This window comes from Porcisia hertigi, chromosome 26 (genome assembly GCF_017918235.1).
Source record: "Porcisia hertigi strain C119 chromosome 26, whole genome shotgun sequence".
In the NCBI taxonomy this organism is placed as follows: Eukaryota; Euglenozoa; class Kinetoplastea; order Trypanosomatida; family Trypanosomatidae; genus Porcisia; species Porcisia hertigi.
Window position 1 is genome coordinate 52561 of NC_090585.1, and position 20516 is coordinate 73076.

Here is a 20516-nt window from a genome sequence, read left to right on the forward strand (position 1 = left end):
GGAGAGAAAACGTTCCTTCATTCCAGACAGCAGGAGGGCTGGCGGTGTGGTGTCCAGAGCAACGACTCAGGGGGGGTTCTTTCAGGGACTTGGAAAAATTGAGGCGACTCTTGGTGCACCACTTGAAGTAAACTACTCGAAATGACGGCGTCTGCTCAGGAAGAGAGGCGGGACTAGTAACTTCTGTGTGAGTGCAGCCGCAAGGCACGGGCTCCCCAACAGTGCGCCTCTCGTATCGCCCCGCCAGTTCATTGCCATAGAAGAGGTGTGCGCACGTGTGCTCACCACACACAGAGTGCCGGAAGCAAAAAAGAGAGAGCGCAGGAATGAAGCGAGAGCTGCGCGGGTGTGCTGGGAAGTGAACGCAGAATGTTCATTACCTCAAAGCGCATCCAGAAGTACGGGTTCAACGCAGCTGGCCTTCGGTGTTCCCCCGCCTCCCCCCACCGCCCCACCTCACCCCTGGCTCACCTCTCATTACCGTTCATCCTTTTTACTCTTGACCAGCGCCCTCACACGCCTCGTTCGCCTCCCTGCCACGCTACACAGCCATGGCGCAGTTAGCCACACGTGACCTCTACTGGTGACTTTTGTTGGGTTTACTGTAAAGAAAATGATGGAAACGAAAAGGGAAAAGGAAAACAAAGAGGTGCGACCCACGACAAGAAGAAGTGCGCTCAGCCGGGGAGGAGTCACAAGACATCCACCCGAATGCAGTCTTCATGCCTCAGCGCCACCGATGTCAGACCATCACCGTACACGCCAGCGAATAAACGGAGCAAAACGAGCACATATTGCGCATACGCGCACCCACAATATAATCATTGGACTGCTACACAGCACCGCTCTCGGATCATCATACAGGAGTCCACTGGTGCAACAGCGCGATCGTGCCAGGAGGGCCAAAAATAGCCCTACTGACGCAGAGATGCGGCTGCCTAGATCATGCGGGCAAGGAAGCGGTTGATCAGGGTGTCGCGGTTACCAAAGTCACCACCCTCCACGAAGTGACGGCGCTTCTGGCGCATGCCACCGGCCGGAGGAGCAAGCTTGAAGGGCCACATGCCGTGCGTCACCGTGCGGAAGTGCTTGCCGCAAGTGTAGATCTGGTTCACCATATCCTCGGCGCACACGATGTCTTTGTTGCTGTACTTGTCCTTGATCATCTGGTTGTCCGTGATCTTCACGCGCTGGCCGTTGACCTTCAGGTAGCCACGCTTGTACACCATCGCGCGGACAGTGGCCAGAGACGGGTAGCCGTACGCGATGTAAGGCTCCACCGCGCGCAGCATGTTCTCCATCGGCTTGTTAATCTTCACGAACACCGTGTTGAAGATCTGGCGCAGGCGCAGCAGCTGGAGGATCTTGCGCTGCTTCGGGTTCACCTTGGCGATACCACGGATGCGAGTCACCACCGCAACCTTCGGCTTCGCCTCCAGGTAGTAGTTGCCGTGAGCGGAAGCCTGGCGGCGCAGCGTCACCAGCTTCTTCTCGGCGCCGCGGTACTCGCGAGAGTACTTGCGGGCGCGGAGGTAGGCCGTCTTCTTCAGCGCAGCCTTGGCAGCCTTGTTGGCGGCCACGGCCCTCTTGAAGCTCTCCGTCTGCTGCTGCTTGAACGCAGCGCGCTTGATCGCGGACTCAGGGGCGGGGACAGCGGGCATCGTAGATCGGGTGGTTATCCTCTGTATTGTATGATGTATGGGTTCGCGGTAAGCATGGAACGCGGGGGGGGGGGTCGGAGAATCGACACCGTTGTCGACAGAGATTCGGGAGGAGGAGCGAGGAGAAAATAAAGGGAGAGAAAACGTTCCTTCATTCCAGACAGCAGGAGGGCTGGCGGTGTGGTGTCCAGAGCAACGACTCAGGGGGGTTCTTTCAGGGACTTGGAAAAATTGAGGCGACTCTTGGTGCACCACTTGAAGTAAACTACTCGAAATGACGGCGTCTGCTCAGGAAGAGAGGCGGGACTAGTAACTTCTGTGTGAGTGCAGCCGCAAGGCACGGGCTCCCCAACAGTGCGCCTCTCGTATCGCCCCGCCAGTTCATTGCCATAGAAGAGGTGTGCGCACGTGTGCTCACCACACACAGAGTGCCGGAAGCAAAAAGAGAGAGCGCAGGAATGAAGCGAGAGCTGCGCGGGTGTGCTGGGAAGTGAACGCAGAATGTTCATTACCTCAAAGCGCATCCAGAAGTACGGGTTCAACGCAGCTGGCCTTCGGTGTTCCCCCGCCTCCCCCCACCGCCCCACCTCACCCCTGGCTCACCTCTCATTACCGTTCATCCTTTTTACTCTTGACCAGCGCCCTCACACGCCTCGTTCGCCTCCCTGCCACGCTACACAGCCATGGCGCAGTTAGCCACACGTGACCTCTACTGGTGACTTTTGTTGGGTTTACTGTAAAGAAAATGATGGAAACGAAAAGGGAAAAGGAAAACAAAGAGGTGCGACCCACGACAAGAAGAAGTGCGCTCAGCCGGGGAGGAGTCACAAGACATCCACCCGAATGCAGTCTTCATGCCTCAGCGCCACCGATGTCAGACCATCACCGTACACGCCAGCGAATAAACGGAGCAAAACGAGCACATATTGCGCATACGCGCACCCACAATATAATCATTGGACTGCTACACAGCACCGCTGTCAGATCATCATACAGGAGTCCGGAGGTGCAACAACGCGATCGTGATAGGAGGGCCAAAAATAGCCCTACTGACGCAGAGATGCGGCTGCCTAGATCATGCGGGCAAGGAAGCGGTTGATCAGGGTGTCGCGGTTACCAAAGTCACCACCCTCCACGAAGTGACGGCGCTTCTGGCGCATGCCACCGGCCGGAGGAGCAAGCTTGAAGGGCCACATGCCGTGCGTCACCGTGCGGAAGTGCTTGCCGCAAGTGTAGATCTGGTTCACCATATCCTCGGCGCACACGATGTCTTTGTTGCTGTACTTGTCCTTGATCATCTGGTTGTCCGTGATCTTCACGCGCTGGCCGTTGACCTTCAGGTAGCCACGCTTGTACACCATCGCGCGGACAGTGGCCAGAGACGGGTAGCCGTACGCGATGTAAGGCTCCACCGCGCGCAGCATGTTCTCCATCGGCTTGTTAATCTTCACGAACACCGTGTTGAAGATCTGGCGCAGGCGCAGCAGCTGGAGGATCTTGCGCTGCTTCGGGTTCACCTTGGCGATACCACGGATGCGAGTCACCACCGCAACCTTCGGCTTCGCCTCCAGGTAGTAGTTGCCGTGAGCGGAAGCCTGGCGGCGCAGCGTCACCAGCTTCTTCTCGGCGCCGCGGTACTCGCGAGAGTACTTGCGGGCGCGGAGGTAGGCCGTCTTCTTCAGCGCAGCCTTGGCAGCCTTGTTGGCGGCCACGGCCCTCTTGAAGCTCTCCGTCTGCTGCTGCTTGAACGCAGCGCGCTTGATCGCGGACTCAGGGGCGGGGACAGCGGGCATGGCGAATACGTTGACGTGCACTGAACGTAAATGTCCGTCTGTGTGTTGGAAAGTGAGAAGCGGCGAGGGGCATCCAATGAATGTCGGTGAGGAGAATGGTGTCAGCGGCGAGAGAAAGGAAGGAGGGGAACGTTGGGTGATAGGAATGATAAAGAGCGCACAACACCTTCATATTTGAATGGGAAACCATGGCACCACCTAAGCCGGGCGATGCGTGCGGGGTGCTACGAGCAGCAGTAGTTGCAGCACCCACACATGGAAAAAACGTGAGAGAACGGTCGACATTGTAACATCTCCGGCAGCGACAGCAGAGGCAAGTGAGGAAGATGTCGACGCGGCGCGCCGTTCCATGAGGAGGAGGATGGCGTAGCTCCGCGCACACTTGGAGTATGGGGGAAAAATCTCCTGAAGGGGAATGTCACTTGACCCACAGAGATACACCAACAACAAGTCTCTATGCACATGGACGTTGTTGACTCTCTCCTCTTGTAGTTCACGGACAGAATCGATGCGCCTCCTTCTTCCCACGTAGACGGGCACACTGCGGTTGTCTACATTCAGTAAAAAGAGTGATGAGAAGTTGCGACAGACCTTTACACACTGCCCCCGCCAGGGATGCGTTGCCAAACACACGTCGTTTATATAAAAACATCGAGGATGAGGAAATGCAATCAGCGCTGCGAGAGAAAAAAAAGGGGGGGGGCATGTCCACTTCACGGTGCCGGTGAACTCAATAACTCGGGACATAAAAGAAAAGAGGGGGTTAAGGAGCAGAAACCACGAGACTCACGAAGACCGAAACCACACACGAATGCACACCCCACCCACGGGCAGCGAGGAACCCCGTGGCATCACAGTTGGTGTTCTAATTGACATTGCAGTCGCTTTTCTGCATGTTATAATGTACAACGCACTTCTGAGCGAAGTTGAGCACAACTGTGGCGGGAACAGCAACGATGAACCATCCCATTGTCGCGTAGAGCAACATGCGACCACAGGAGTACACCAAAGCTGTATAGCCATCGTTGAGGGACCTCTGGAGTGCGTATCCGGTGAAGTCGGAGACGTCCGTCTCAATAAAGAGTCCTACAAGACGCGCAAACCGAGGGATCAGCGCGAACTGAAGAGGTGTACAGAAGAAGTTCGTCGTAGAGCCAAGTATGAGCTGGGGTGAAGTGCACTGTATGTAAAAACCGACAAGGAGTGTCACCATTGCCGTCACCAAGGGCACCGGAAAGACGCCACCTAGCAGACCGATGGATGCAGCGATCAGCACCTCACCCAGTGTCAGCAGGCGCAAAGGCACGAGCAGGCGCTCGCGCAGCGCCTGGGACACCTTTTGCAAAAAGCGGTGCATTTGCATCGGAGGGGTAGGGGATGGACCATGCCGTGCTGTACCCCTATGATGGCACTACTGCGCAGCCAATTCAGCAGCAAATAGGAAGAGGACGACCAGCGCCGCTGACTAAAATACAAAAAAAAACGTCACACAGCCACGAAATGTATCAAATGTGCACTGACCCGAGAGCTGTGCTGTGCCGCGCTGTGGTATTCTCGAAGAGTGCAGAGGAAGAGGCCTACACCGAACCTACAGAGAGAGAGAGAAGGATTCAATAGAGCGTAAAGACGATGATAAACAACATGCTCGAGCGGAGCCCTATTCGTTTATTCTCTTTGCGTGGCGTTTACATAAAATCAAATGTCGACCAGCATCACATCCGCGTATTTCCCACACCACTCGCTACACCACTTCAGTTCTCACCTGTCGAACTGCAACGCGAAAGTCTACATGGGCGGCGTTGAGAGACGAGCACAAGAGTCGGAGCCCTTTGCCCTTTCCCAACCGCCTCCTACGTGTGTCCCACTTCTGTGCACACACGTGTGTGTCTGTGTGTGTACGCAGACACACACGTGCTAACGAGGGTGCCTCGGCGCGAATGTGCTGTTTTTTTTTTGGTGTGTGTGTGTCTGTGAAAAAGCAGAAGCGCATGATGATTTCCCATGACAGAGGCAAACGCAAGAAAAGAGGCGATCATCGATGCCAGCGTCTCCCCTTCGCTCTTTTCGTTGTGGCTCATCTGGATGCACATTGTCTTTTTCTTGTTTTGTACGTTACGCATACATTTGTCGCAGTCTTTTTCCTCTTTCTCGAGAGAAGCTGGAAGGAAAAACGGAAGGGTATGAGGGGTGTTGAGTTGTGTGTATGTGGGAGGGGGTTGGGGGAGGAAAGGGAACTGAGAAAAGACAAAAACAGAAGGATCGATGCGTACGAACCCCCCGAAAATGCCCTTCGCATACTAGAAGCAAAACAACCCCATCCTCTCCCTTCTGCGTCAGAACGCACAGGCCACGAGAAGCCTTGAAGGGAGCCAACGCGCATGGAGACTCGTTGCGGCGCTCGCAGATTTGTCGATCGTTGAGCCAATGCAATGGCCCCTCCTTTCCCCCTCGTCGCCCCCCCCCCTCCCACAGTTCGTGTCTCGCGCGCCTTTTTGCCGCATTCACTTTGCCTCCACGACCTCTTCCCGTTTCATCATCTCTTTTCGCAGTCGCTTCTCCGACAAAATATCGGCGGCCACTTCATCGCTTACCTCCTGCGCCTCCACCACCTCAGGAATCCAATGCATCAGCATTCGCTCGATGCCGCTCTTAAGAGTTATGTGCGACGAAGGGCACGACTTACACGAGCCTTCCAAGAGAAGGAAGACGGTGCCTTCATCCATGTCGATGAAGCGAACGTTACCACCGTCTGCGCGCAGCATGGGCCGGATGCGCGTCGCCAGCAACTCCTTCACAGCCAGCACCACCTCGTCATCATCTTCTCCAGGCTCGGTGTCGTCATTATATCCCATGAGTTCCTCTTCACCGGCTTCAGAGAGCACGCTCTCCCTGCTCTCTGCAAACTCGATGATCACTTCTTTGATGATTGGAATCAAGGCAGCCCAGTCAGCTTGCGATTGTTTGCGCACTGTCACGTACTCGTCGGCCAGGAATACAGCCTGGACACCCGCCACCCCAAAGAGGGCTTCTGCCAAGGGCGACTTGTAGGCTTGTGCAGGTGAGGGAATGTCCATTGAAAACTCCGGCTTGAGAAAGGATAAGTCCATGGAATAGAAGCGCACACAGTCCGGGTTAGGTGTCTCGTTCGTTTCGACAACAATGAAGCGCCGCGCAACAGTCCAGGCAGCGAGCGACGACCCGGAGCAAGTGCCAACAGCGAACAATGTGACGGACTTAGTGAGGGAATAGCGAAGCGCTGAACTGCGCGGCCCATGGATACGAGGAGATGCACTCGTCATGGCCCGCCCAGTCCATTTTGACAACCGAGCGCCGAACCGCCTCAACATATCACTTGGCAAGTAGTGAAGAGAAAACTCAACTCGCAATGGAATACGACGGGAAGGGAATGCCCTTATAGAAAAGGGCTGATATGGCAATAGTGAACTCTAATACGATCAGCGTCTCTGGGAGGGAGGGGAAGAGAGAATCTTCTACAAGTGACCGTCGAGGGAGGCCCGTGTGGAATGCCACGGGGGGGGGGGATGGGGGGTGCAGTGGGCCACAGCAGACTCGCGAGGGAGAGGCAGAGCGTCCCAGGGGAAGCCTCCGTGCGCTGAGGCGAAGTTCTCGAAAATGTATGTGTGGCGATGCGTTTGCAGAGAAATGAAACCGAGGACTGGAGTAGAACACGAGCGGGCACCACAGACCGACGACACACAAAATGCTGCACCTCGGCGAGTGTATGAGTTCAGCTGAGAGACAATAAGTTCTACTCAACGGCGAAGAGGCGCCACCCACGAAACGCTCGGCAGAAGCACTGCTGTGGTAGTTGAAGGGGTGTATGTAAAAACTACTTCAGAGAGAAAGAAAATCTAGGGGCCTATCGTTTGGCGGGTGAGAGATCCAATCCTGCTTGTACACACAGGCGGGGGTGCACAGTCGCCACGGAGTGTGGGGAAACTCCGCTGTGCTTCGTGCTTCACGATCCACGTCCCGGAGAGCGGGCACGGAATAGGAGATACCGAGGAGAAATCAAGGACGCAGGAGAATGAATTGACGGTGTAAGATGCGCAGCGATGTCTAGAAGACCACATTTTTTTTTGCAAAAGACGCAAGATGCCACGGAAGAGTGGTCACATCTGCAGAGTCGTTTTCGGGACGCGAATACGCTCCGCCGTCAGGAGGCCTGAAATCAGCGATTTTTTTGGGGGGGGCGTCACTCGAGCACCATAAGAGGGTGAGTGAATCCTCGCTGCTGCTTTTTTTCCATGTGCAACACGAAGCTCACCCCCATCTAGGGCCGTTGTACAGAGAGAGGAGGGGGAGGGAAGGAGTACACTTGCATTAGGGTCCTTGCGGGGCACGTCTACAAAGATGCGCTATTTTTAAGGAGCTGTCAGAGAAGACTACAGAGTTGATGCGAGCAGAAACGGATGCCTGTGCAGCATTGGAATGGGAGTGAGTGTGCGAAAAAAAAGGTGATAGCGCGCGAAGGCAGTGCGCGCGTCTGCCGCACCAACCCTTGGAGTCCTTCGTCATGTCAAACCGTGACACGCGCGGTTGCGTTTTCCCGAATAAACTCCTTCACCTCCTTCGAGGTCATAAAATCCTCCATCAACTCCATCTCATCAATCTCTGGGCAGCTAAAGTGCAGCACCGCTGCGACACTACCGAGCTGTGTCAGCTGCTCGCCAGTGACGTGCTTACTAGAAAAAATGCTCACAGTCGCTGATTGGCTCTGACGCACAAAAGAGACGAGGGATAGGAAGAAGTGACGCTCTGTTGGATTTTCAGAGCGGAAGACGTTATCACTGATCATTAGGGCGCTCACAGCGCCGGCAATGACGGCATAGTAGACGCACTGCGGAGTGTAGACACACCTGTCGGGATCCTTGTTCATCGTGTCCTGAAACTTTTCCCACATACGGATGTCGTCAACACACTTGGTCGACGCCATCCGCTGCGCCACTCCAGGGTCACTGAAGGCCTCCTTGAGGCCGCTGATTGTCGTCGACGACACCTTTACGAGAATAAACTTGGAGAGGTTCAGGTAGACTTCACGGAGGGGGCCGTTGTCCGCACGCTGGCAGACCTCCTTCATGTACCCATGGAACTCCTCCCGCACGTGGCCCGGGGAACAGAGTAGTACCACCTTCGTCTTTTCGAAATTAACGTGTGTGGCGAGGGCGTCGAGTGCCTGTTTGAAGAAGCGCTCAATGCTTTTGTCGCGAGCCCTGCCGTCGCTCTTGTGCTTCTTCGCGATCGCGACCTCGATCTTGGCTTTGATGTGCATGAAAGAGGATGTGACGAGAATAACCTGGGCCTCGCCAAAGCTCATCAACACAGCCGCTGTATCGGCTTTGCCGGACTCATCACAGGCGTCCCTGAGGCGATCCTCGCAAATGGGATCCCACTCCCGCTTCGTGATAGTCACCTCTTGCGGGGGGCTCGCGTGAACTGTGAGGGTATGGTGAGCACCCGTTTTTACGAACTGGTTCTCCCTCCGGTTAACCCCTTGGATACGCAGCTCGTCCGGGGCAAAGTCGATCTGCTTTACCTGGACATCGAGGACAAGCGTCTTCATCTCTGCCGTGAGGGTGCCAAGCGCGTTCTCACGCGGGACTTTGCGACGTGTCTTGGTTTGCACCAAATCGCCGACAAGAATGAAATTGTAGAGGTGCCACAAGTCCTCGGAGTTGCCAACAGAGATGCGCACCTCCGTCGACCCATCTGGGTGTGCAACTTTGCGCAAGAGACGCATTTGAGTGCGTTGCAGGTGGCAGGATTTAGCTCGGCACCACCGCACACACACACACCTAGGGATCGGCAAGGGTCAACAAAGAGAAACAAACTGCCAGTGAAGGGAGCAGGGCTGTAGTGATTCCCTCTAGTGCAGTGCCCTCAAAATAGACGCGGGGTACTGTGTGTGCGTGTGTGTGACCCGAATGAAAGGGAGAGGGTGGTAGAGCAAGAGATGCCAGAGAACGTCTCCCACACCGTGCTCTGTTTTTATGCTCAGCAGTCCCACTCGCACCTGCCGCACCATTACAGAGGCGAGTTGGGGGAGGAGATCGGAAACCGAAAATCCGCAGTCACAGACAAGCGAACCCGCAAGACAGAGAGAGAGAGAGCGACGAATTGAGTGAACAACAACACCAACAGCAAAGACGTCAGCACACAAGTACATGGAGTAACACACACGACGCACCAAAGACCACTGCGGTTGCAGCCCGCAGAACACAGAGGCGAATTTCGAGAAGTGACCTCATGGCAGAGCAGATGCAAGCCATTCACTTCACTATGAACCGAAGGGTAGAGGGCGGAAAACACATCAACCAACCGAGTGTCAGTTAGACTCGATGCGGTGCGGTCTCCCCTGTGAAGCGTAGCAGGCGCAGAAACGCGGCGAAAACTAAGCGGCCGTGGACACTTCGTGGCACAGGTAAAAAAAGAGGAATTATGCGCGTTTGTGGACCTGGGGGGGGGGGAACGGTTGCAGGTTCGCAGGCGCTGTTCGGTTTGCGCAAGAACAATGCAGCCTTAGCAAAAATGCGGCAGCTCATACTACCGTGACGCCGGAGTTTTGGCTGTACCGAGTCCCCGCCACTCGCGTTCTTATGTTGCTCGGCCTCGCGCTGGAGGGACCGACAGAAGTAGGAATATGAGGGGTCGCGCAGCAAAGATGCGTCAGCGGTGAAGCACACAAAGGTACACAGACGTCTCTCAAATCTCTCTCCAACAGGTGGCGCGCCCGGAAAGGCGTCCTCGAGAACTTCATTTGCTCATCCTGCCGTGTACTGGCTCCCTCTTCCGCCCCCCCCCCCTCCTCCCCCCGGGGGAGGGGAGGGAAGGGAGATTAGTACTAGCGATGCTTCACTTCAAATACACGTCTCACGCGATCTCTTATTGGACAGGGTTGCATGCTGCCTCGGAGTTCTGCATTCGGGTTGCCAACGCCTCAGCCAGGCCTAGATACTCTGCGAGCTTCATTGCATTTGCCTGGCAGTCCCCGCGAAAGAGAACATCGCGGAGAATCTCGGGGTGGTCGTCGTAGTGCCCGTACTGCGCGTACCCATCACTCGAGCTTGCAGTCGACACCTCTTCAACCTCTTCGTCTGGCAGGGAGGACCCCCCATCCGGCTCCTGCACACCTACAGGCTGCGCCGCCGCCGGAAACCGAGTCTGCGACAGCGGTGAGGTGCCTTCTTCTGCAGCTGCATCACGAATAGTGTAAGGTGAGTCATCAGGAAAGCGGAAGAGGAAACCACCAACGCGCTCGCGGTTCATTACGACACGCGGGACGGACTTTGGCACGAAACATGGCAGTGATGCAAATGGGTGCACCTGCAGTGATGTACCGATAATGATGAGGAGCTCCGCGATCGGGGCATCGTGGTGCAACGCGTCGAAGAACGCGTCTGGAAGACTTTCACCAAAGAAAACGACGTTTGGTTTCACAATGCCGCCGCAGGTGGAGCAACGGGAGACGACCCCGCTCATGGCCTCCAGATAGTTTTGCTCGATGGTAAAGGGTGTTTGACAGTCGATGCACGCAGCAGCCGCGAAGGAGCCGTGAGCCTCAACGAGAAGCTCAGGTGACACGCCCGCAGCCCTCTCGAGACCGTCAATGTTTTGGGTGCAACAGCGCAGCAGACGGCCCTCGTCTTGCAAGAGACGGATAAAGTGGTGCACTGCAGTAGGCCGGAAGTGACCGGGCCACAAGTTCATTTCCTTGGCGATGCTGTAGAATATCTCCGGCTTTTCGCGTAGCAAGGCCAGTGAAAAGGCATCGGTCGGGTCGTCGAGATTATACTTGCCAAGGTTGGCGTAGATGCCAGTGTCAGGTGTGCGAAAGTCTGGAATGCCAGCAGCCACACTGGCCCCCGCCCCTACGAGGACGAGTATGCGCCGCACATCCTTCTTCGTGATGTAGCGAGCGAGACCCGCCAAGGTTGGCTCTCCAAGGACATGCTCTTGAGATGGCACTGTCGGCGACGCTGCCATCTGCGTATTACAAGTGTGTGTGTGTGTGTGTGGTTGGGGGGGGGGGATTCTGTTTTTTCCCCTTAGAGGAAAGATCCACGCGTGGTCGAGTAGCCCGTGGGCGAGCGCGCGGAGAGGGAAGTGAAAGGAGGAAAGATGAGCTGCGCTCGCCGCAGACCGAGTACGAGCAACACCACCACGAACACACAGGAAGCTGCGCGTAGGGTAAAGAAATGGCGTGTGAAGCGCTGAGAAGGGAAAGTGGTGTAAGAGCTGGGTTACGAATAGATCAAGCGAGGGGAAGGGAGGCCGGAACGATGAACGTACGACTGGTGAGTGATACAGTCAAACGCAGTGAAAGCGAAAAGGCGTATTGGGGGGAGGGGGGGGGGGGCCACCGGTGCAGCACTCAGTCGAATATTCCCCAGTACACCCGTAAAACGAAACCGACAACAACACCCAAAGTGTGTTGCACTCATCCTCGCGGATTTATGTGGGAAACAATGGCAGTTGCTGTTTAGTGAAGAGTCGGTAAGGGTGAGGGGGAACAATGGTTGCTCAGCCGAGACATGGAGAGGGCAACAAAGTGCAGAAGGCCAAAGCTGTAGTGGGTCTGCGCCTTGGGGAATATCCAGCAGGACCCTCCGTGGCCCGGCTTCCGCGGCCGGAGCTTCAACCCTTTTAGCAACGTGATAGAATGGCGTTGCGTGCAACAATCTCGCTTTGGTCAAGACACCACGGGTGCGATACAAGCGGGTCTTCCTCGATCACGTAAGCGCCAAGCTTGGGGCAAACGGCCCTGATAGCTTCGGCGAAGGAGAGAGGTACCCATCCGTCCTCCTTGACATAATACAGGACGAGACGCTCCTGTACACGTCGTAGGAGAGGGACGTCGGGTTGCAGTAGCATGCGAAACTCTGTCATCGCCATGTAGAGGGGATTCACTACGGCCCAGCGGTGGAAATGGCGCGCGAAGGCCTCGGCCAGCGGAAGAGAGAGTTGTGGCGCCCACCAGGTAATAAGGAATAGCCGCCAGGCGTACGGCAGCAATCCCAGCAGCGCAGCCAGCATCGACAGCACCCACTGTACAAGGGTGTTTCCAAGAAAGAAAAGGCGGCGCCCGTTGGGGGATTCACGAATGTGTGATAAAACGGGGCACAGACCGATGCATTTTTTTATGGACGAATACCGCGCCACCATCTGGAGCGCGACGAAGCCCCCGATACTGTGGCCGCCAACGTAGACGTTGCTATTATACTTGACCTCCGCATTTCTGTTCAAGAGAGCGGCGACAAAGCTGTCTGCGATGTCAATTTGCTCCGCCAACGAGAAGACACGGCCCCCGTTGAGTTCCGTGAGGCTGTGACCAGCGTATCCCATTACGAGCACGTCGAATCGGTTTGTGTCGAGATACGCGCACAGCGGCTCGTAGAACTGCACAAATCCGGGGTTGCCGGGAAAAAATACGAGAAGCCTGCGGTGGGAACTCGGGGGCCTACGCCCATCATTTGAGTTCTCCTCATTCGTGAGGTACTGCAGTAGGCTGGGGGAGCTCTGGAGCACGTCCACTACGGCACCGCCGGCCGCGGGCGTCTTCCACGCCACAATGATGTTCGGAGAGGACATTTTCTTTGTTGACCAAAAAACAGGGCGTGAACGAAACGCTGGGAGTGCATGAGGTGCACTACACACACACACACACACACACACACGCACCACAGAGCGAGATGTGTAGTCACAGAACGGTGAAGAATCGAAACCAGTGAGGGGAGTGAAAAGGTCCAAGGGAAGGGAGATGATATAGAAGAGGGTGGGGGGAGGGGGGTAGAAGGGGGGGGTGGGGGCGCAAAAAGAAAGGTCGCCCTACCCAATTTGCTGACCGGCGCTGTCTGAACTCGCGTGTTCCTTCCCCACACAACCCTTCTGATGCTCATGATTGTGCAGCAGCTTCCCTGGTGCGGCTGCGGTGCCGCAGCGCTGCGTGATTAGGGGACACTTGCTCTCTGTACGTCAGTTGAGTTCGCTCACCCTGCCTGGCCAAAAAAAAAAAAAACTTTCCCCGCCCCCACCTCATCGAGAAGCAGTACGGATGCAAAGGGACCCGAGGTTTGAGCGACAGTGTTGATGAGCCGGCCATGGTTGAGCACTCATTCGCTGGTGGCGTGCCCTGTCGAGGGCTTTTGCCAGTGGAGAGCTTCCAGAAGAGGGGCATACAGTGTCATAAGGTACGACTCTAGCGTGCAATTCTCCTCTACGCCTTCGGGGTCGCGCACTATCAGAGTCGCGCTCTGCAGGGACGCAAAGCCGATCCACACAGGGCGATCAACCATGAAGAGGCCCTCTGAGCCGAGGCGAGCCACCCTCACCTGAGGTGGAAACGCGCACTCGAAAAGCAGTTGTGCAATAGCCACATCCTCGGCTCGCTCAACACAGTCGGACGTGCCCAGACTGTACTCCGCTGTTCTTGGGGAAAATAGTGATGTGTATCTGCGCTGCACAGCCGCCAGCTTCCCATAAGCGTCTGAGACCGGACTCGATGCACCCACGGAATCTCTGGGGAAGACGTCCTCGTCGTCTGGCCGAGCAGCGTGCGACTCGCACATGTGATACCAAGCCAGCCGGGTCATAAGGTTTGCGTTCTCCTGCCGGAGTTTTGCACATTCGTTGCGCAATGCGCCTAACTCTGCGGCCTCACTGGTGGTGTTAGCTTTACAAGTAGCGCATGGCCAAGGTGGGACGAGCGGCGCTGTGCACACCAGCACGGCGCTTGAGGGGCGGGGTGGCGTTGGTGAGCGGAAGCCGAGCAGGCGCAGCGAAGCGTGCTCGTCGTGCGTGAAACTGGGGCCGCGATGCTCTTCTATCTCCAAAAACCGGCGGTGGAGTCGCGCTGTATCAGCCCACAGGCGTCCTATGTCTTCAGACGCGCGGGACGCTGCTGCGACGACATGTGCGTCAATGCAGGGTGTCTGCGCTTCACACATAAGTTGCGCCTGACACCACTCTCTTTCGTAAGCCGCTTCCAGCGCCTGGAACGATGCCTCTGTGAGGGGAAGGCTATCGATGCTTTCTGGTTCCATCTGCGCTGCCCCTGAAAAAAATGGCCCAGATCAGCGTGCAAGTGTGCGTTTCGATGTTTCTGTGAGCTCATCGAGCAAATAAAAAGTTGGAAGTGAAGATCGGAGTGGTCTCTATCAAGCGATTCTCATAACAGAAAACAGCGCTGGTGTGGCAGACGGTGACGCAAAAAAAAAAAGTGCTCTTGGAATACACACGCACGTTAAGCGGTGGGGGGGGAGTCCGCCCAGACCTCCGCTAGTTTGTGTGTGTGTGTGTGTGTGTGTGTGTGTGTGTGTGCGCAAAGGGGGTTGGGAAAAGGACAGGTGCGTGGAAGTACCCCCTTGCCGTTTCGAGGTATGGGAAAAAAGGACTGCTGTGGTTGCGTGTCTGTGAGACGTGCGCCAGTGACCCGACACGTGCACGGCCCACTAATCAGTCATGATGCTATTAGAGGTCGGGAAAAGGGCGGAGTGAGTGAACAAGTCATCTCAGGAAGTTGGTGTCCTGTCGCACGTAGTGCGGAGATGTTTTTGCGTTCAAGACACTTTCGAGTGCTTGCACTCGAGAGAGTGCCACTGAGAGCTTCCACGACGGCTGCTGCAAAGTTTGTCGGCTGGGCCATTACACGTCAATGGCGTAAGTGAAGGCAAACATACAGGAAAGGGAGGTACATGCCCACCTTTACCAGGTGCATATTTATACGGGACTGGCATACGCCCACGGGATTTTTCCTTTCGCATAGTCGGTCTTTCCTTCTTGTCTCCTTCATACTGCAGTGACCACGTACTGTTCCCCACCACCACCACCACCACCCGCCCGATCGCCCGTTCGCGCGAGTAGGTGAAGAAGTGCGTGAATCGAAGCGGGTGGGGGTGTTTGTTGTTTGTTAGGGACATGCGTGCCCTTTCCCTCCCCCTCCTCCCTCCTCCCGAAGGTCGGGTGGCGCCTCGCATGATTTTTTACCAACGAGAGGGGAGGGGGGGGGGAAGGGGGCCGGGTAATCAACACCACCACAAAACAGCAAAAAGAAAGGGGAAATATCAGAGGAATGAGGAAAGGAGGGGGGCCAAAGAATGGGAGGGAGGAAGGGAGGGAAGGGCACGCATATCCCACGCGTGTTGCCAGCCGTATTCTTTTCCTTAGCCCAGACGCCCGTCAGTACTTCAGCACAGCGCCACAACCAAAAGCCTCAACAACCTTCATCTCATCAGGGAATGCACAACCGGCACGCAAAAGGCGTCATTACCAAAATCCCTTCAGAACACACACGTGCAAATACACACGAATATACTCATACGCTCAATCTCACAGACTATTGCAGCGAGCGAACGCTTACCGATATGCCGGGAATCGTGGAAAGAGTGGATAAGAGGTACTTCTCCATGGCGGTATTGTGTGGATTTTGGTGAGCCCAGACCTCAATGCGTACGGACTCTTTGTACATAGCACTGCTCTTGTGCCCAACGCGCACAATATCGCAGGGGGACTCCCCATTGCAAGCGTCACGACTAATAGCCTCTCCGAGCACAACTGCAAGCACGTACGTCATGGCTTCACGGCACTGCGTTTTGGTCTTGCAAAATATAGAGAAGCGCGCCCCGCCTGGGAAGCTTTCAAACTGCGGATCTATCTTGTCACGTGAGAATACCAGATTGTCGTCAAATGGCAGCAGTGTGATTGGCGGCAGCGTGTTGATGGTGCTGTAAACCTCCTCGATTGTAGAGACGTACCCGAGCTCCTTTGTCTCATGCTCGTACTCGTTACCCTTTGAGGCAGGGATGTAGAAGACAAACCACTTGCTCTTGAGCGGGTGCAGTGCAACTGTGGAGGCTGCCTCCTTGACGAAGCTGCCCTCCGACATTACGGGGAAGGGACGTGCCTGTTCTGGTGCTTGCACGCAGCGCAAACGACTAACCCGGAAGGGAACGGAAGACAATATCGATGCTGACGAGGAGTGGAGGGATTGAGACTTGGTGAAACAGCGATGGTGATCCTGATCGCTCAACTTTTGTTTGCGTATGTGTGTGGGTGTGGGTGTGGGCAGGTGTGTGCGTGAAAGGAGGAGAGGAGCGGAGGACAAAATAGCTGAAGAGGCCGCAGAGATAACGAGAGAGATGGGAAGGGAGAACCAAAAGAGAATGACAGAATGTGATAGTAACACACATCTCGATATGAGCTTCACCTTGTAGACATTGGGCCGCTCACAAAACTGCAATATGGCACGTATGTCGACTGTGGCCTTGTCGCTTTTGGTGCGTCAGGCGGAGAGAAAAGTGCCTCCGATAAACCCAAGCGCGTGCCGGCGCGTTGACGCTGACGTACATAGTAAAAGAGTGCGGTGGCCTGTTGGGCAAAACCAGGAGATGAGCCAATAACGCGCGTCGTTCACGCACTCCACTGCACCCCGCCCCCCTCCCCTCCCTGCCTGCTGACTGCGTCTCCTGTCTTAGGGCGAGCACAGTAAACAGCGTTTGACTGCGCTTGGTGGGCATTTTTCTCTCTGTTTTTTCTTTTACACGTCACACTCCCCTCGTCACGTCTCCGTTTTTCGCACTTGCAGGCTCGAGACGGGAAAAAAATCATTCGCCGTCGTGACAGCGTCATTGCCAAAAACCGGGGAAGGTCGATCGAAGAATCGCTAGCATTTCCCGGCCGTGTTGCTGAATCACGGCATCGTGTAGGTCCACCTCTGCAGTGGCATGTGTAGCGGATGCCGACATAGTCGTATTGCCGGCGTGGAGAGGTCGCCCGCGATACGAGGACATGGCAGACGCAAGCCTTTGAACGGTCTCGATCTCCGAATTCGTCAGAACCACGGCATTCGCATCGGTATCCTGGCACAGGAACACAACCACTTTGCCCAATGCCGCAGCGCAGGCAGCTTTCGCCATCTCGTGCTGCGACAGTCGGAACACATCACAACAGAGGTCACAGATTGCAGATATGGGCACACGTGGCTGCATCGCCAACGTGTAGGCGCCAACAAAGTGCAGGGCCGCTACCTGTACGAAGGCGCCCTGTCTGCTCTGGCAGAGAGAGACAAGAACATCGTAGAGGGATGTGTGGTGCGTGCGCCGCATTGAGTCGTCCACGTTGCGCAAGGTACGCCCATCCTCGTCGTAGTCAATCCACGACAGTAGAATATCGAGCACACGCACACGGAGCCGGCACAGTCGCGCCCCCATCTCACTCTGTTTGGCTTTTTTGCACTCAACCGAGGCATCCAGCCACGGCGGCGGGTTGTCCTCAACCAGGACTGCCCATATCACATCAGCCACGCAGGTGGAGTCTTTGGAGTCGAAACGATACATACCCAGCCATGTCACGCAGTGAATAGCGCGCAAGGCAGCGCCTACATCGTCCGTCACGAAGAGGACACGCAGCAGTAGTTGCAGCACTCGCTGTGTGATTTCGTAGAGCGGCTGCGGGTCGGTCACATCCCAGACGACATCGTCCACGCTCTGCGCGAGCACGGCGAGAGTGAGAACCACGTCCACAGCGGCACGGCAATCCAACGCCGACTGCAGCTGTTCACACAGTTGTTGCCACTGTGTGCGAACTGCAGTGATTGCCTCACCCTGTTTGTCGTCCTTGTCGCGTTGGTGATGCGCTTCCGCCTCTGAAAGCGTTAAACGCTCCGCAATAAACTCAAGACAGGCGTTCAGCGCGTGTCGAACACGGGTGGCGAGCGACAAAATTGCATCATCCTCGGCCACCACAGCGTACGACGCCCAGCCACGCTGCGTAGACGTGTTCGATGGCGTGAGGGAAGCAAGAATGTTGCGGCAGCACTTCTGGAGGCGGGCTAGCTTCTTAGACAGCTCAGCTGGGGTGTCTCGTTTATCGAGGTAGACCTTGAAGTTCGCCACCGAGAGAAGGTGCTCCATCATTCCCAGAGCCCACCGGCACAGCACACCGGAGAGTCCTAGAATGCCACCAAACAGCTCCAGGGTGGAGGCAAGGGACGCTTTCTGGGATCCAAAGAGGGCCTCTGGTGTTGCTTCCAGTGCAAGACGTTCCAGCACAACAACTAGCGGGGATGTGTCGACAACCCCACTGAGTGCATTGGCCGTCGATGCAGCTGTCATTCTCGAGAACGTGGTTTCCGTGAGCTCTGGCACTGGTGACAAAGCCGCGGTCTCCATGCCAGTAGCGAAAAGCTCCACTTGGCACTGCCCCACCATGACATTCACGCACGCGTGGACAAAACCAGGCGTGGTAGCTGCGAAATCAAGCAGCAGCCACTGCAGCCCCGCCACGAGATGCGCACGCTCGCAAACTTCCCTTGCGTAGCACAGACGCGGCTGCACGACGTCTCTCACCACGTAGCTGTATGGGTGTGCCTCTCCACACGCGCTGACCAAGGTGTGTGCGCACAAGTCGTAGAGCGACGGGTTCGATAGGAGCTCTGTCAGAAGACTGCACAGTGCCGATTGCAAGAGCGGCGAAAAAAGTTGCGCTGCACCACCCTCTCGGCTACCTCGGGCGAAAGGGAGAGCGCAGAGGTTCAAAATACCGGCGGCAGTTGGGGACAACACTCGTGTAAGAGCCTCGCTACCAGCACCCAGGGATACACCCTTGGCAAGTGACTTGAGGCGAAGAAGCGCCGCGATAGTGCTCTCCTCATCGACAGAAGTGTCCCTGCGCAGGGACAGGCAGCCGAATCCAGGTGTAAGCACATACTTGTTCGTGTAGAAGGCCTGTCGGTAAAGGTGCACGAAATCACGCGACCCACGAGGCGCAAGCCGTAGGAGGGCGTTGAGCAACATCGTGATGCCGAGATGCAGGCGCTGCTCCAGTGTTTCAGCGGGCAGCCGCATGTGCAGCGCGTCCAGGCGATCTAGGAAACGAGGCCGCGCCGCAGTGCCCGATGAAGAGACAGCTGTAGTGGTGTCAGCGTGCTCCTCGAGGAGCGCAAGCAGCTGTGGTGCGAGTAATCGCAATTGTTCTTCCTTCGACAAGGTCGTTGTGACGTGTATCACAACTGCTTCAACGGCACACTCCTCTGCCTCCGACGCTGATGCGTGAATACAGTTCGCAACAGGCTGGCTCAGATGCTGCTGCCGCCATAACGTGAGCGCTGGTGACGTTAGCAGCTGCACCAGCAACTGCGCTGCCTCACGTGTCATGTCAGACTCAACCCTGTCGTTCAGCAAAAGTACACAAAACAACGCTCGCACGCCACTAGCCCGAGAAAGGACAAGGCCCGTCAACGTTTCGCTGAGGAGTCGCCTCTGACTGGCGAACCGCTCTTGAGCGAACAGGTTGGCGGCGATGTGGTTTTCTGTATGACCGGTGCGCTCTGGCCCCCTTGGGGGGGAAGTCGTTTGTTTCACCATTGCGGTGGTCGCCACGGGCGAGCCTGAGACGCCTGCATCAAGCAGAGGGTAGAGGGCCTGCAACACAAGATGCACGGGAAGGGCTGCACTGGACCAGCATGTGTACATAAACACCAGTCCGCAAAATCGACGCTGCTTAGCACTAACGTACAAGTTTGACGCATTGGCGTCGTTATCCGCCTCCTCGCAGGCAGGAGGTGTGCGTGGGACGGAGTACGTGTCAGGCAGCGACGCCGGTCTCAGCAGGTAGACACAGGCAGCCAACACGTCTTGTGTGTAGGTGGAGAAAACAAACCGCGCCTCAGGTGTGGCTGCCGGACGCGCATCCGGCAAAGGTGCTCCGCCGGCGTCGGAAGATGACCTAGATGAGACATTTGCCCTCGCCATGTAAAATGGTAAATAAAAGTCTTTGTAGAGTTGGTAGAAGTGAGTATACACGAGCATCTCCATTTGTGGGCTGTCAGCGAGGAGGGCGGACCGTAGGTACTCACGCAGCACAAGCACGTCCTTGTGGAGACGGCTCAGGTGAACGACTGAGAACGCATCACCGTGTGCTTGACTGGAGCCTGTGTTCATGTCTGTGTCGCGCATCGTATATCTGCCGCGCAGCCTGCATGGGAGGTGATGAACTTTGGACAACAAGGTGACGAACCCATTGCATGGAAGCGAAGTGCAGAAGTCAC

The 20516-nt window shown here is 56.1% G+C and overlaps 10 protein-coding genes across 10 annotated transcripts; all 10 read right to left on the reverse strand.

The window, feature by feature from the left end:
• Positions 1 to 938: 938 nt before the first annotated feature.
• Positions 939 to 1661, reverse strand: JKF63_04046 (uncharacterized protein; the record flags this gene model as incomplete). The annotated part of the gene is made up of 1 exon (XM_067900040.1): positions 939 to 1661. The coding sequence occupies one exon, from the start codon at positions 1659 to 1661 to the stop codon at positions 939 to 941; it is 723 nt and encodes a 240-aa protein (XP_067756224.1).
• Positions 1662 to 2731: 1070 nt separating this feature from the next.
• JKF63_04047 (uncharacterized protein) lies at positions 2732 to 3454 on the reverse strand (the record flags this gene model as incomplete). Its single annotated transcript, XM_067900041.1, has 1 exon — positions 2732 to 3454. One exon carries the CDS (start codon positions 3452 to 3454, stop codon positions 2732 to 2734), a length of 723 nt encoding a protein of 240 aa, XP_067756225.1.
• Positions 3455 to 4319: 865 nt separating this feature from the next.
• Positions 4320 to 4817, reverse strand: JKF63_04048 (uncharacterized protein; the record flags this gene model as incomplete). The annotated part of the gene is made up of 1 exon (XM_067900042.1): positions 4320 to 4817. The coding sequence occupies one exon, from the start codon at positions 4815 to 4817 to the stop codon at positions 4320 to 4322; it is 498 nt and encodes a 165-aa protein (XP_067756226.1).
• A 1138-nt stretch (positions 4818 to 5955) lies between these two features.
• On the reverse strand, positions 5956 to 6801 carry JKF63_04049 (uncharacterized protein; the record flags this gene model as incomplete). The annotated part of the gene is made up of 1 exon (XM_067900043.1): positions 5956 to 6801. The coding sequence occupies one exon, from the start codon at positions 6799 to 6801 to the stop codon at positions 5956 to 5958; it is 846 nt and encodes a 281-aa protein (XP_067756227.1).
• Positions 6802 to 7994: 1193 nt separating this feature from the next.
• JKF63_04050 (uncharacterized protein) lies at positions 7995 to 9215 on the reverse strand (the record flags this gene model as incomplete). Its single annotated transcript, XM_067900044.1, has 1 exon — positions 7995 to 9215. The coding sequence occupies one exon, from the start codon at positions 9213 to 9215 to the stop codon at positions 7995 to 7997; it is 1221 nt and encodes a 406-aa protein (XP_067756228.1).
• A 1142-nt stretch (positions 9216 to 10357) lies between these two features.
• On the reverse strand, positions 10358 to 11458 carry JKF63_04051 (uncharacterized protein; the record flags this gene model as incomplete). Its single annotated transcript, XM_067900045.1, has 1 exon — positions 10358 to 11458. The coding sequence occupies one exon, from the start codon at positions 11456 to 11458 to the stop codon at positions 10358 to 10360; it is 1101 nt and encodes a 366-aa protein (XP_067756229.1).
• Positions 11459 to 12118: 660 nt separating this feature from the next.
• JKF63_04052 (uncharacterized protein) lies at positions 12119 to 13063 on the reverse strand (the record flags this gene model as incomplete). The annotated part of the gene is made up of 1 exon (XM_067900046.1): positions 12119 to 13063. The coding sequence occupies one exon, from the start codon at positions 13061 to 13063 to the stop codon at positions 12119 to 12121; it is 945 nt and encodes a 314-aa protein (XP_067756230.1).
• Positions 13064 to 13584: 521 nt separating this feature from the next.
• On the reverse strand, positions 13585 to 14514 carry JKF63_04053 (uncharacterized protein; the record flags this gene model as incomplete). Its single annotated transcript, XM_067900047.1, has 1 exon — positions 13585 to 14514. One exon carries the CDS (start codon positions 14512 to 14514, stop codon positions 13585 to 13587), a length of 930 nt encoding a protein of 309 aa, XP_067756231.1.
• Positions 14515 to 15806: 1292 nt separating this feature from the next.
• JKF63_04054 (uncharacterized protein) lies at positions 15807 to 16355 on the reverse strand (the record flags this gene model as incomplete). The annotated part of the gene is made up of 1 exon (XM_067900048.1): positions 15807 to 16355. The coding sequence occupies one exon, from the start codon at positions 16353 to 16355 to the stop codon at positions 15807 to 15809; it is 549 nt and encodes a 182-aa protein (XP_067756232.1).
• Positions 16356 to 17094: 739 nt separating this feature from the next.
• JKF63_04055 (uncharacterized protein) lies at positions 17095 to 20409 on the reverse strand (the record flags this gene model as incomplete). Its single annotated transcript, XM_067900049.1, has 1 exon — positions 17095 to 20409. The coding sequence occupies one exon, from the start codon at positions 20407 to 20409 to the stop codon at positions 17095 to 17097; it is 3315 nt and encodes a 1104-aa protein (XP_067756233.1).
• Positions 20410 to 20516: the final 107 nt, after the last annotated feature.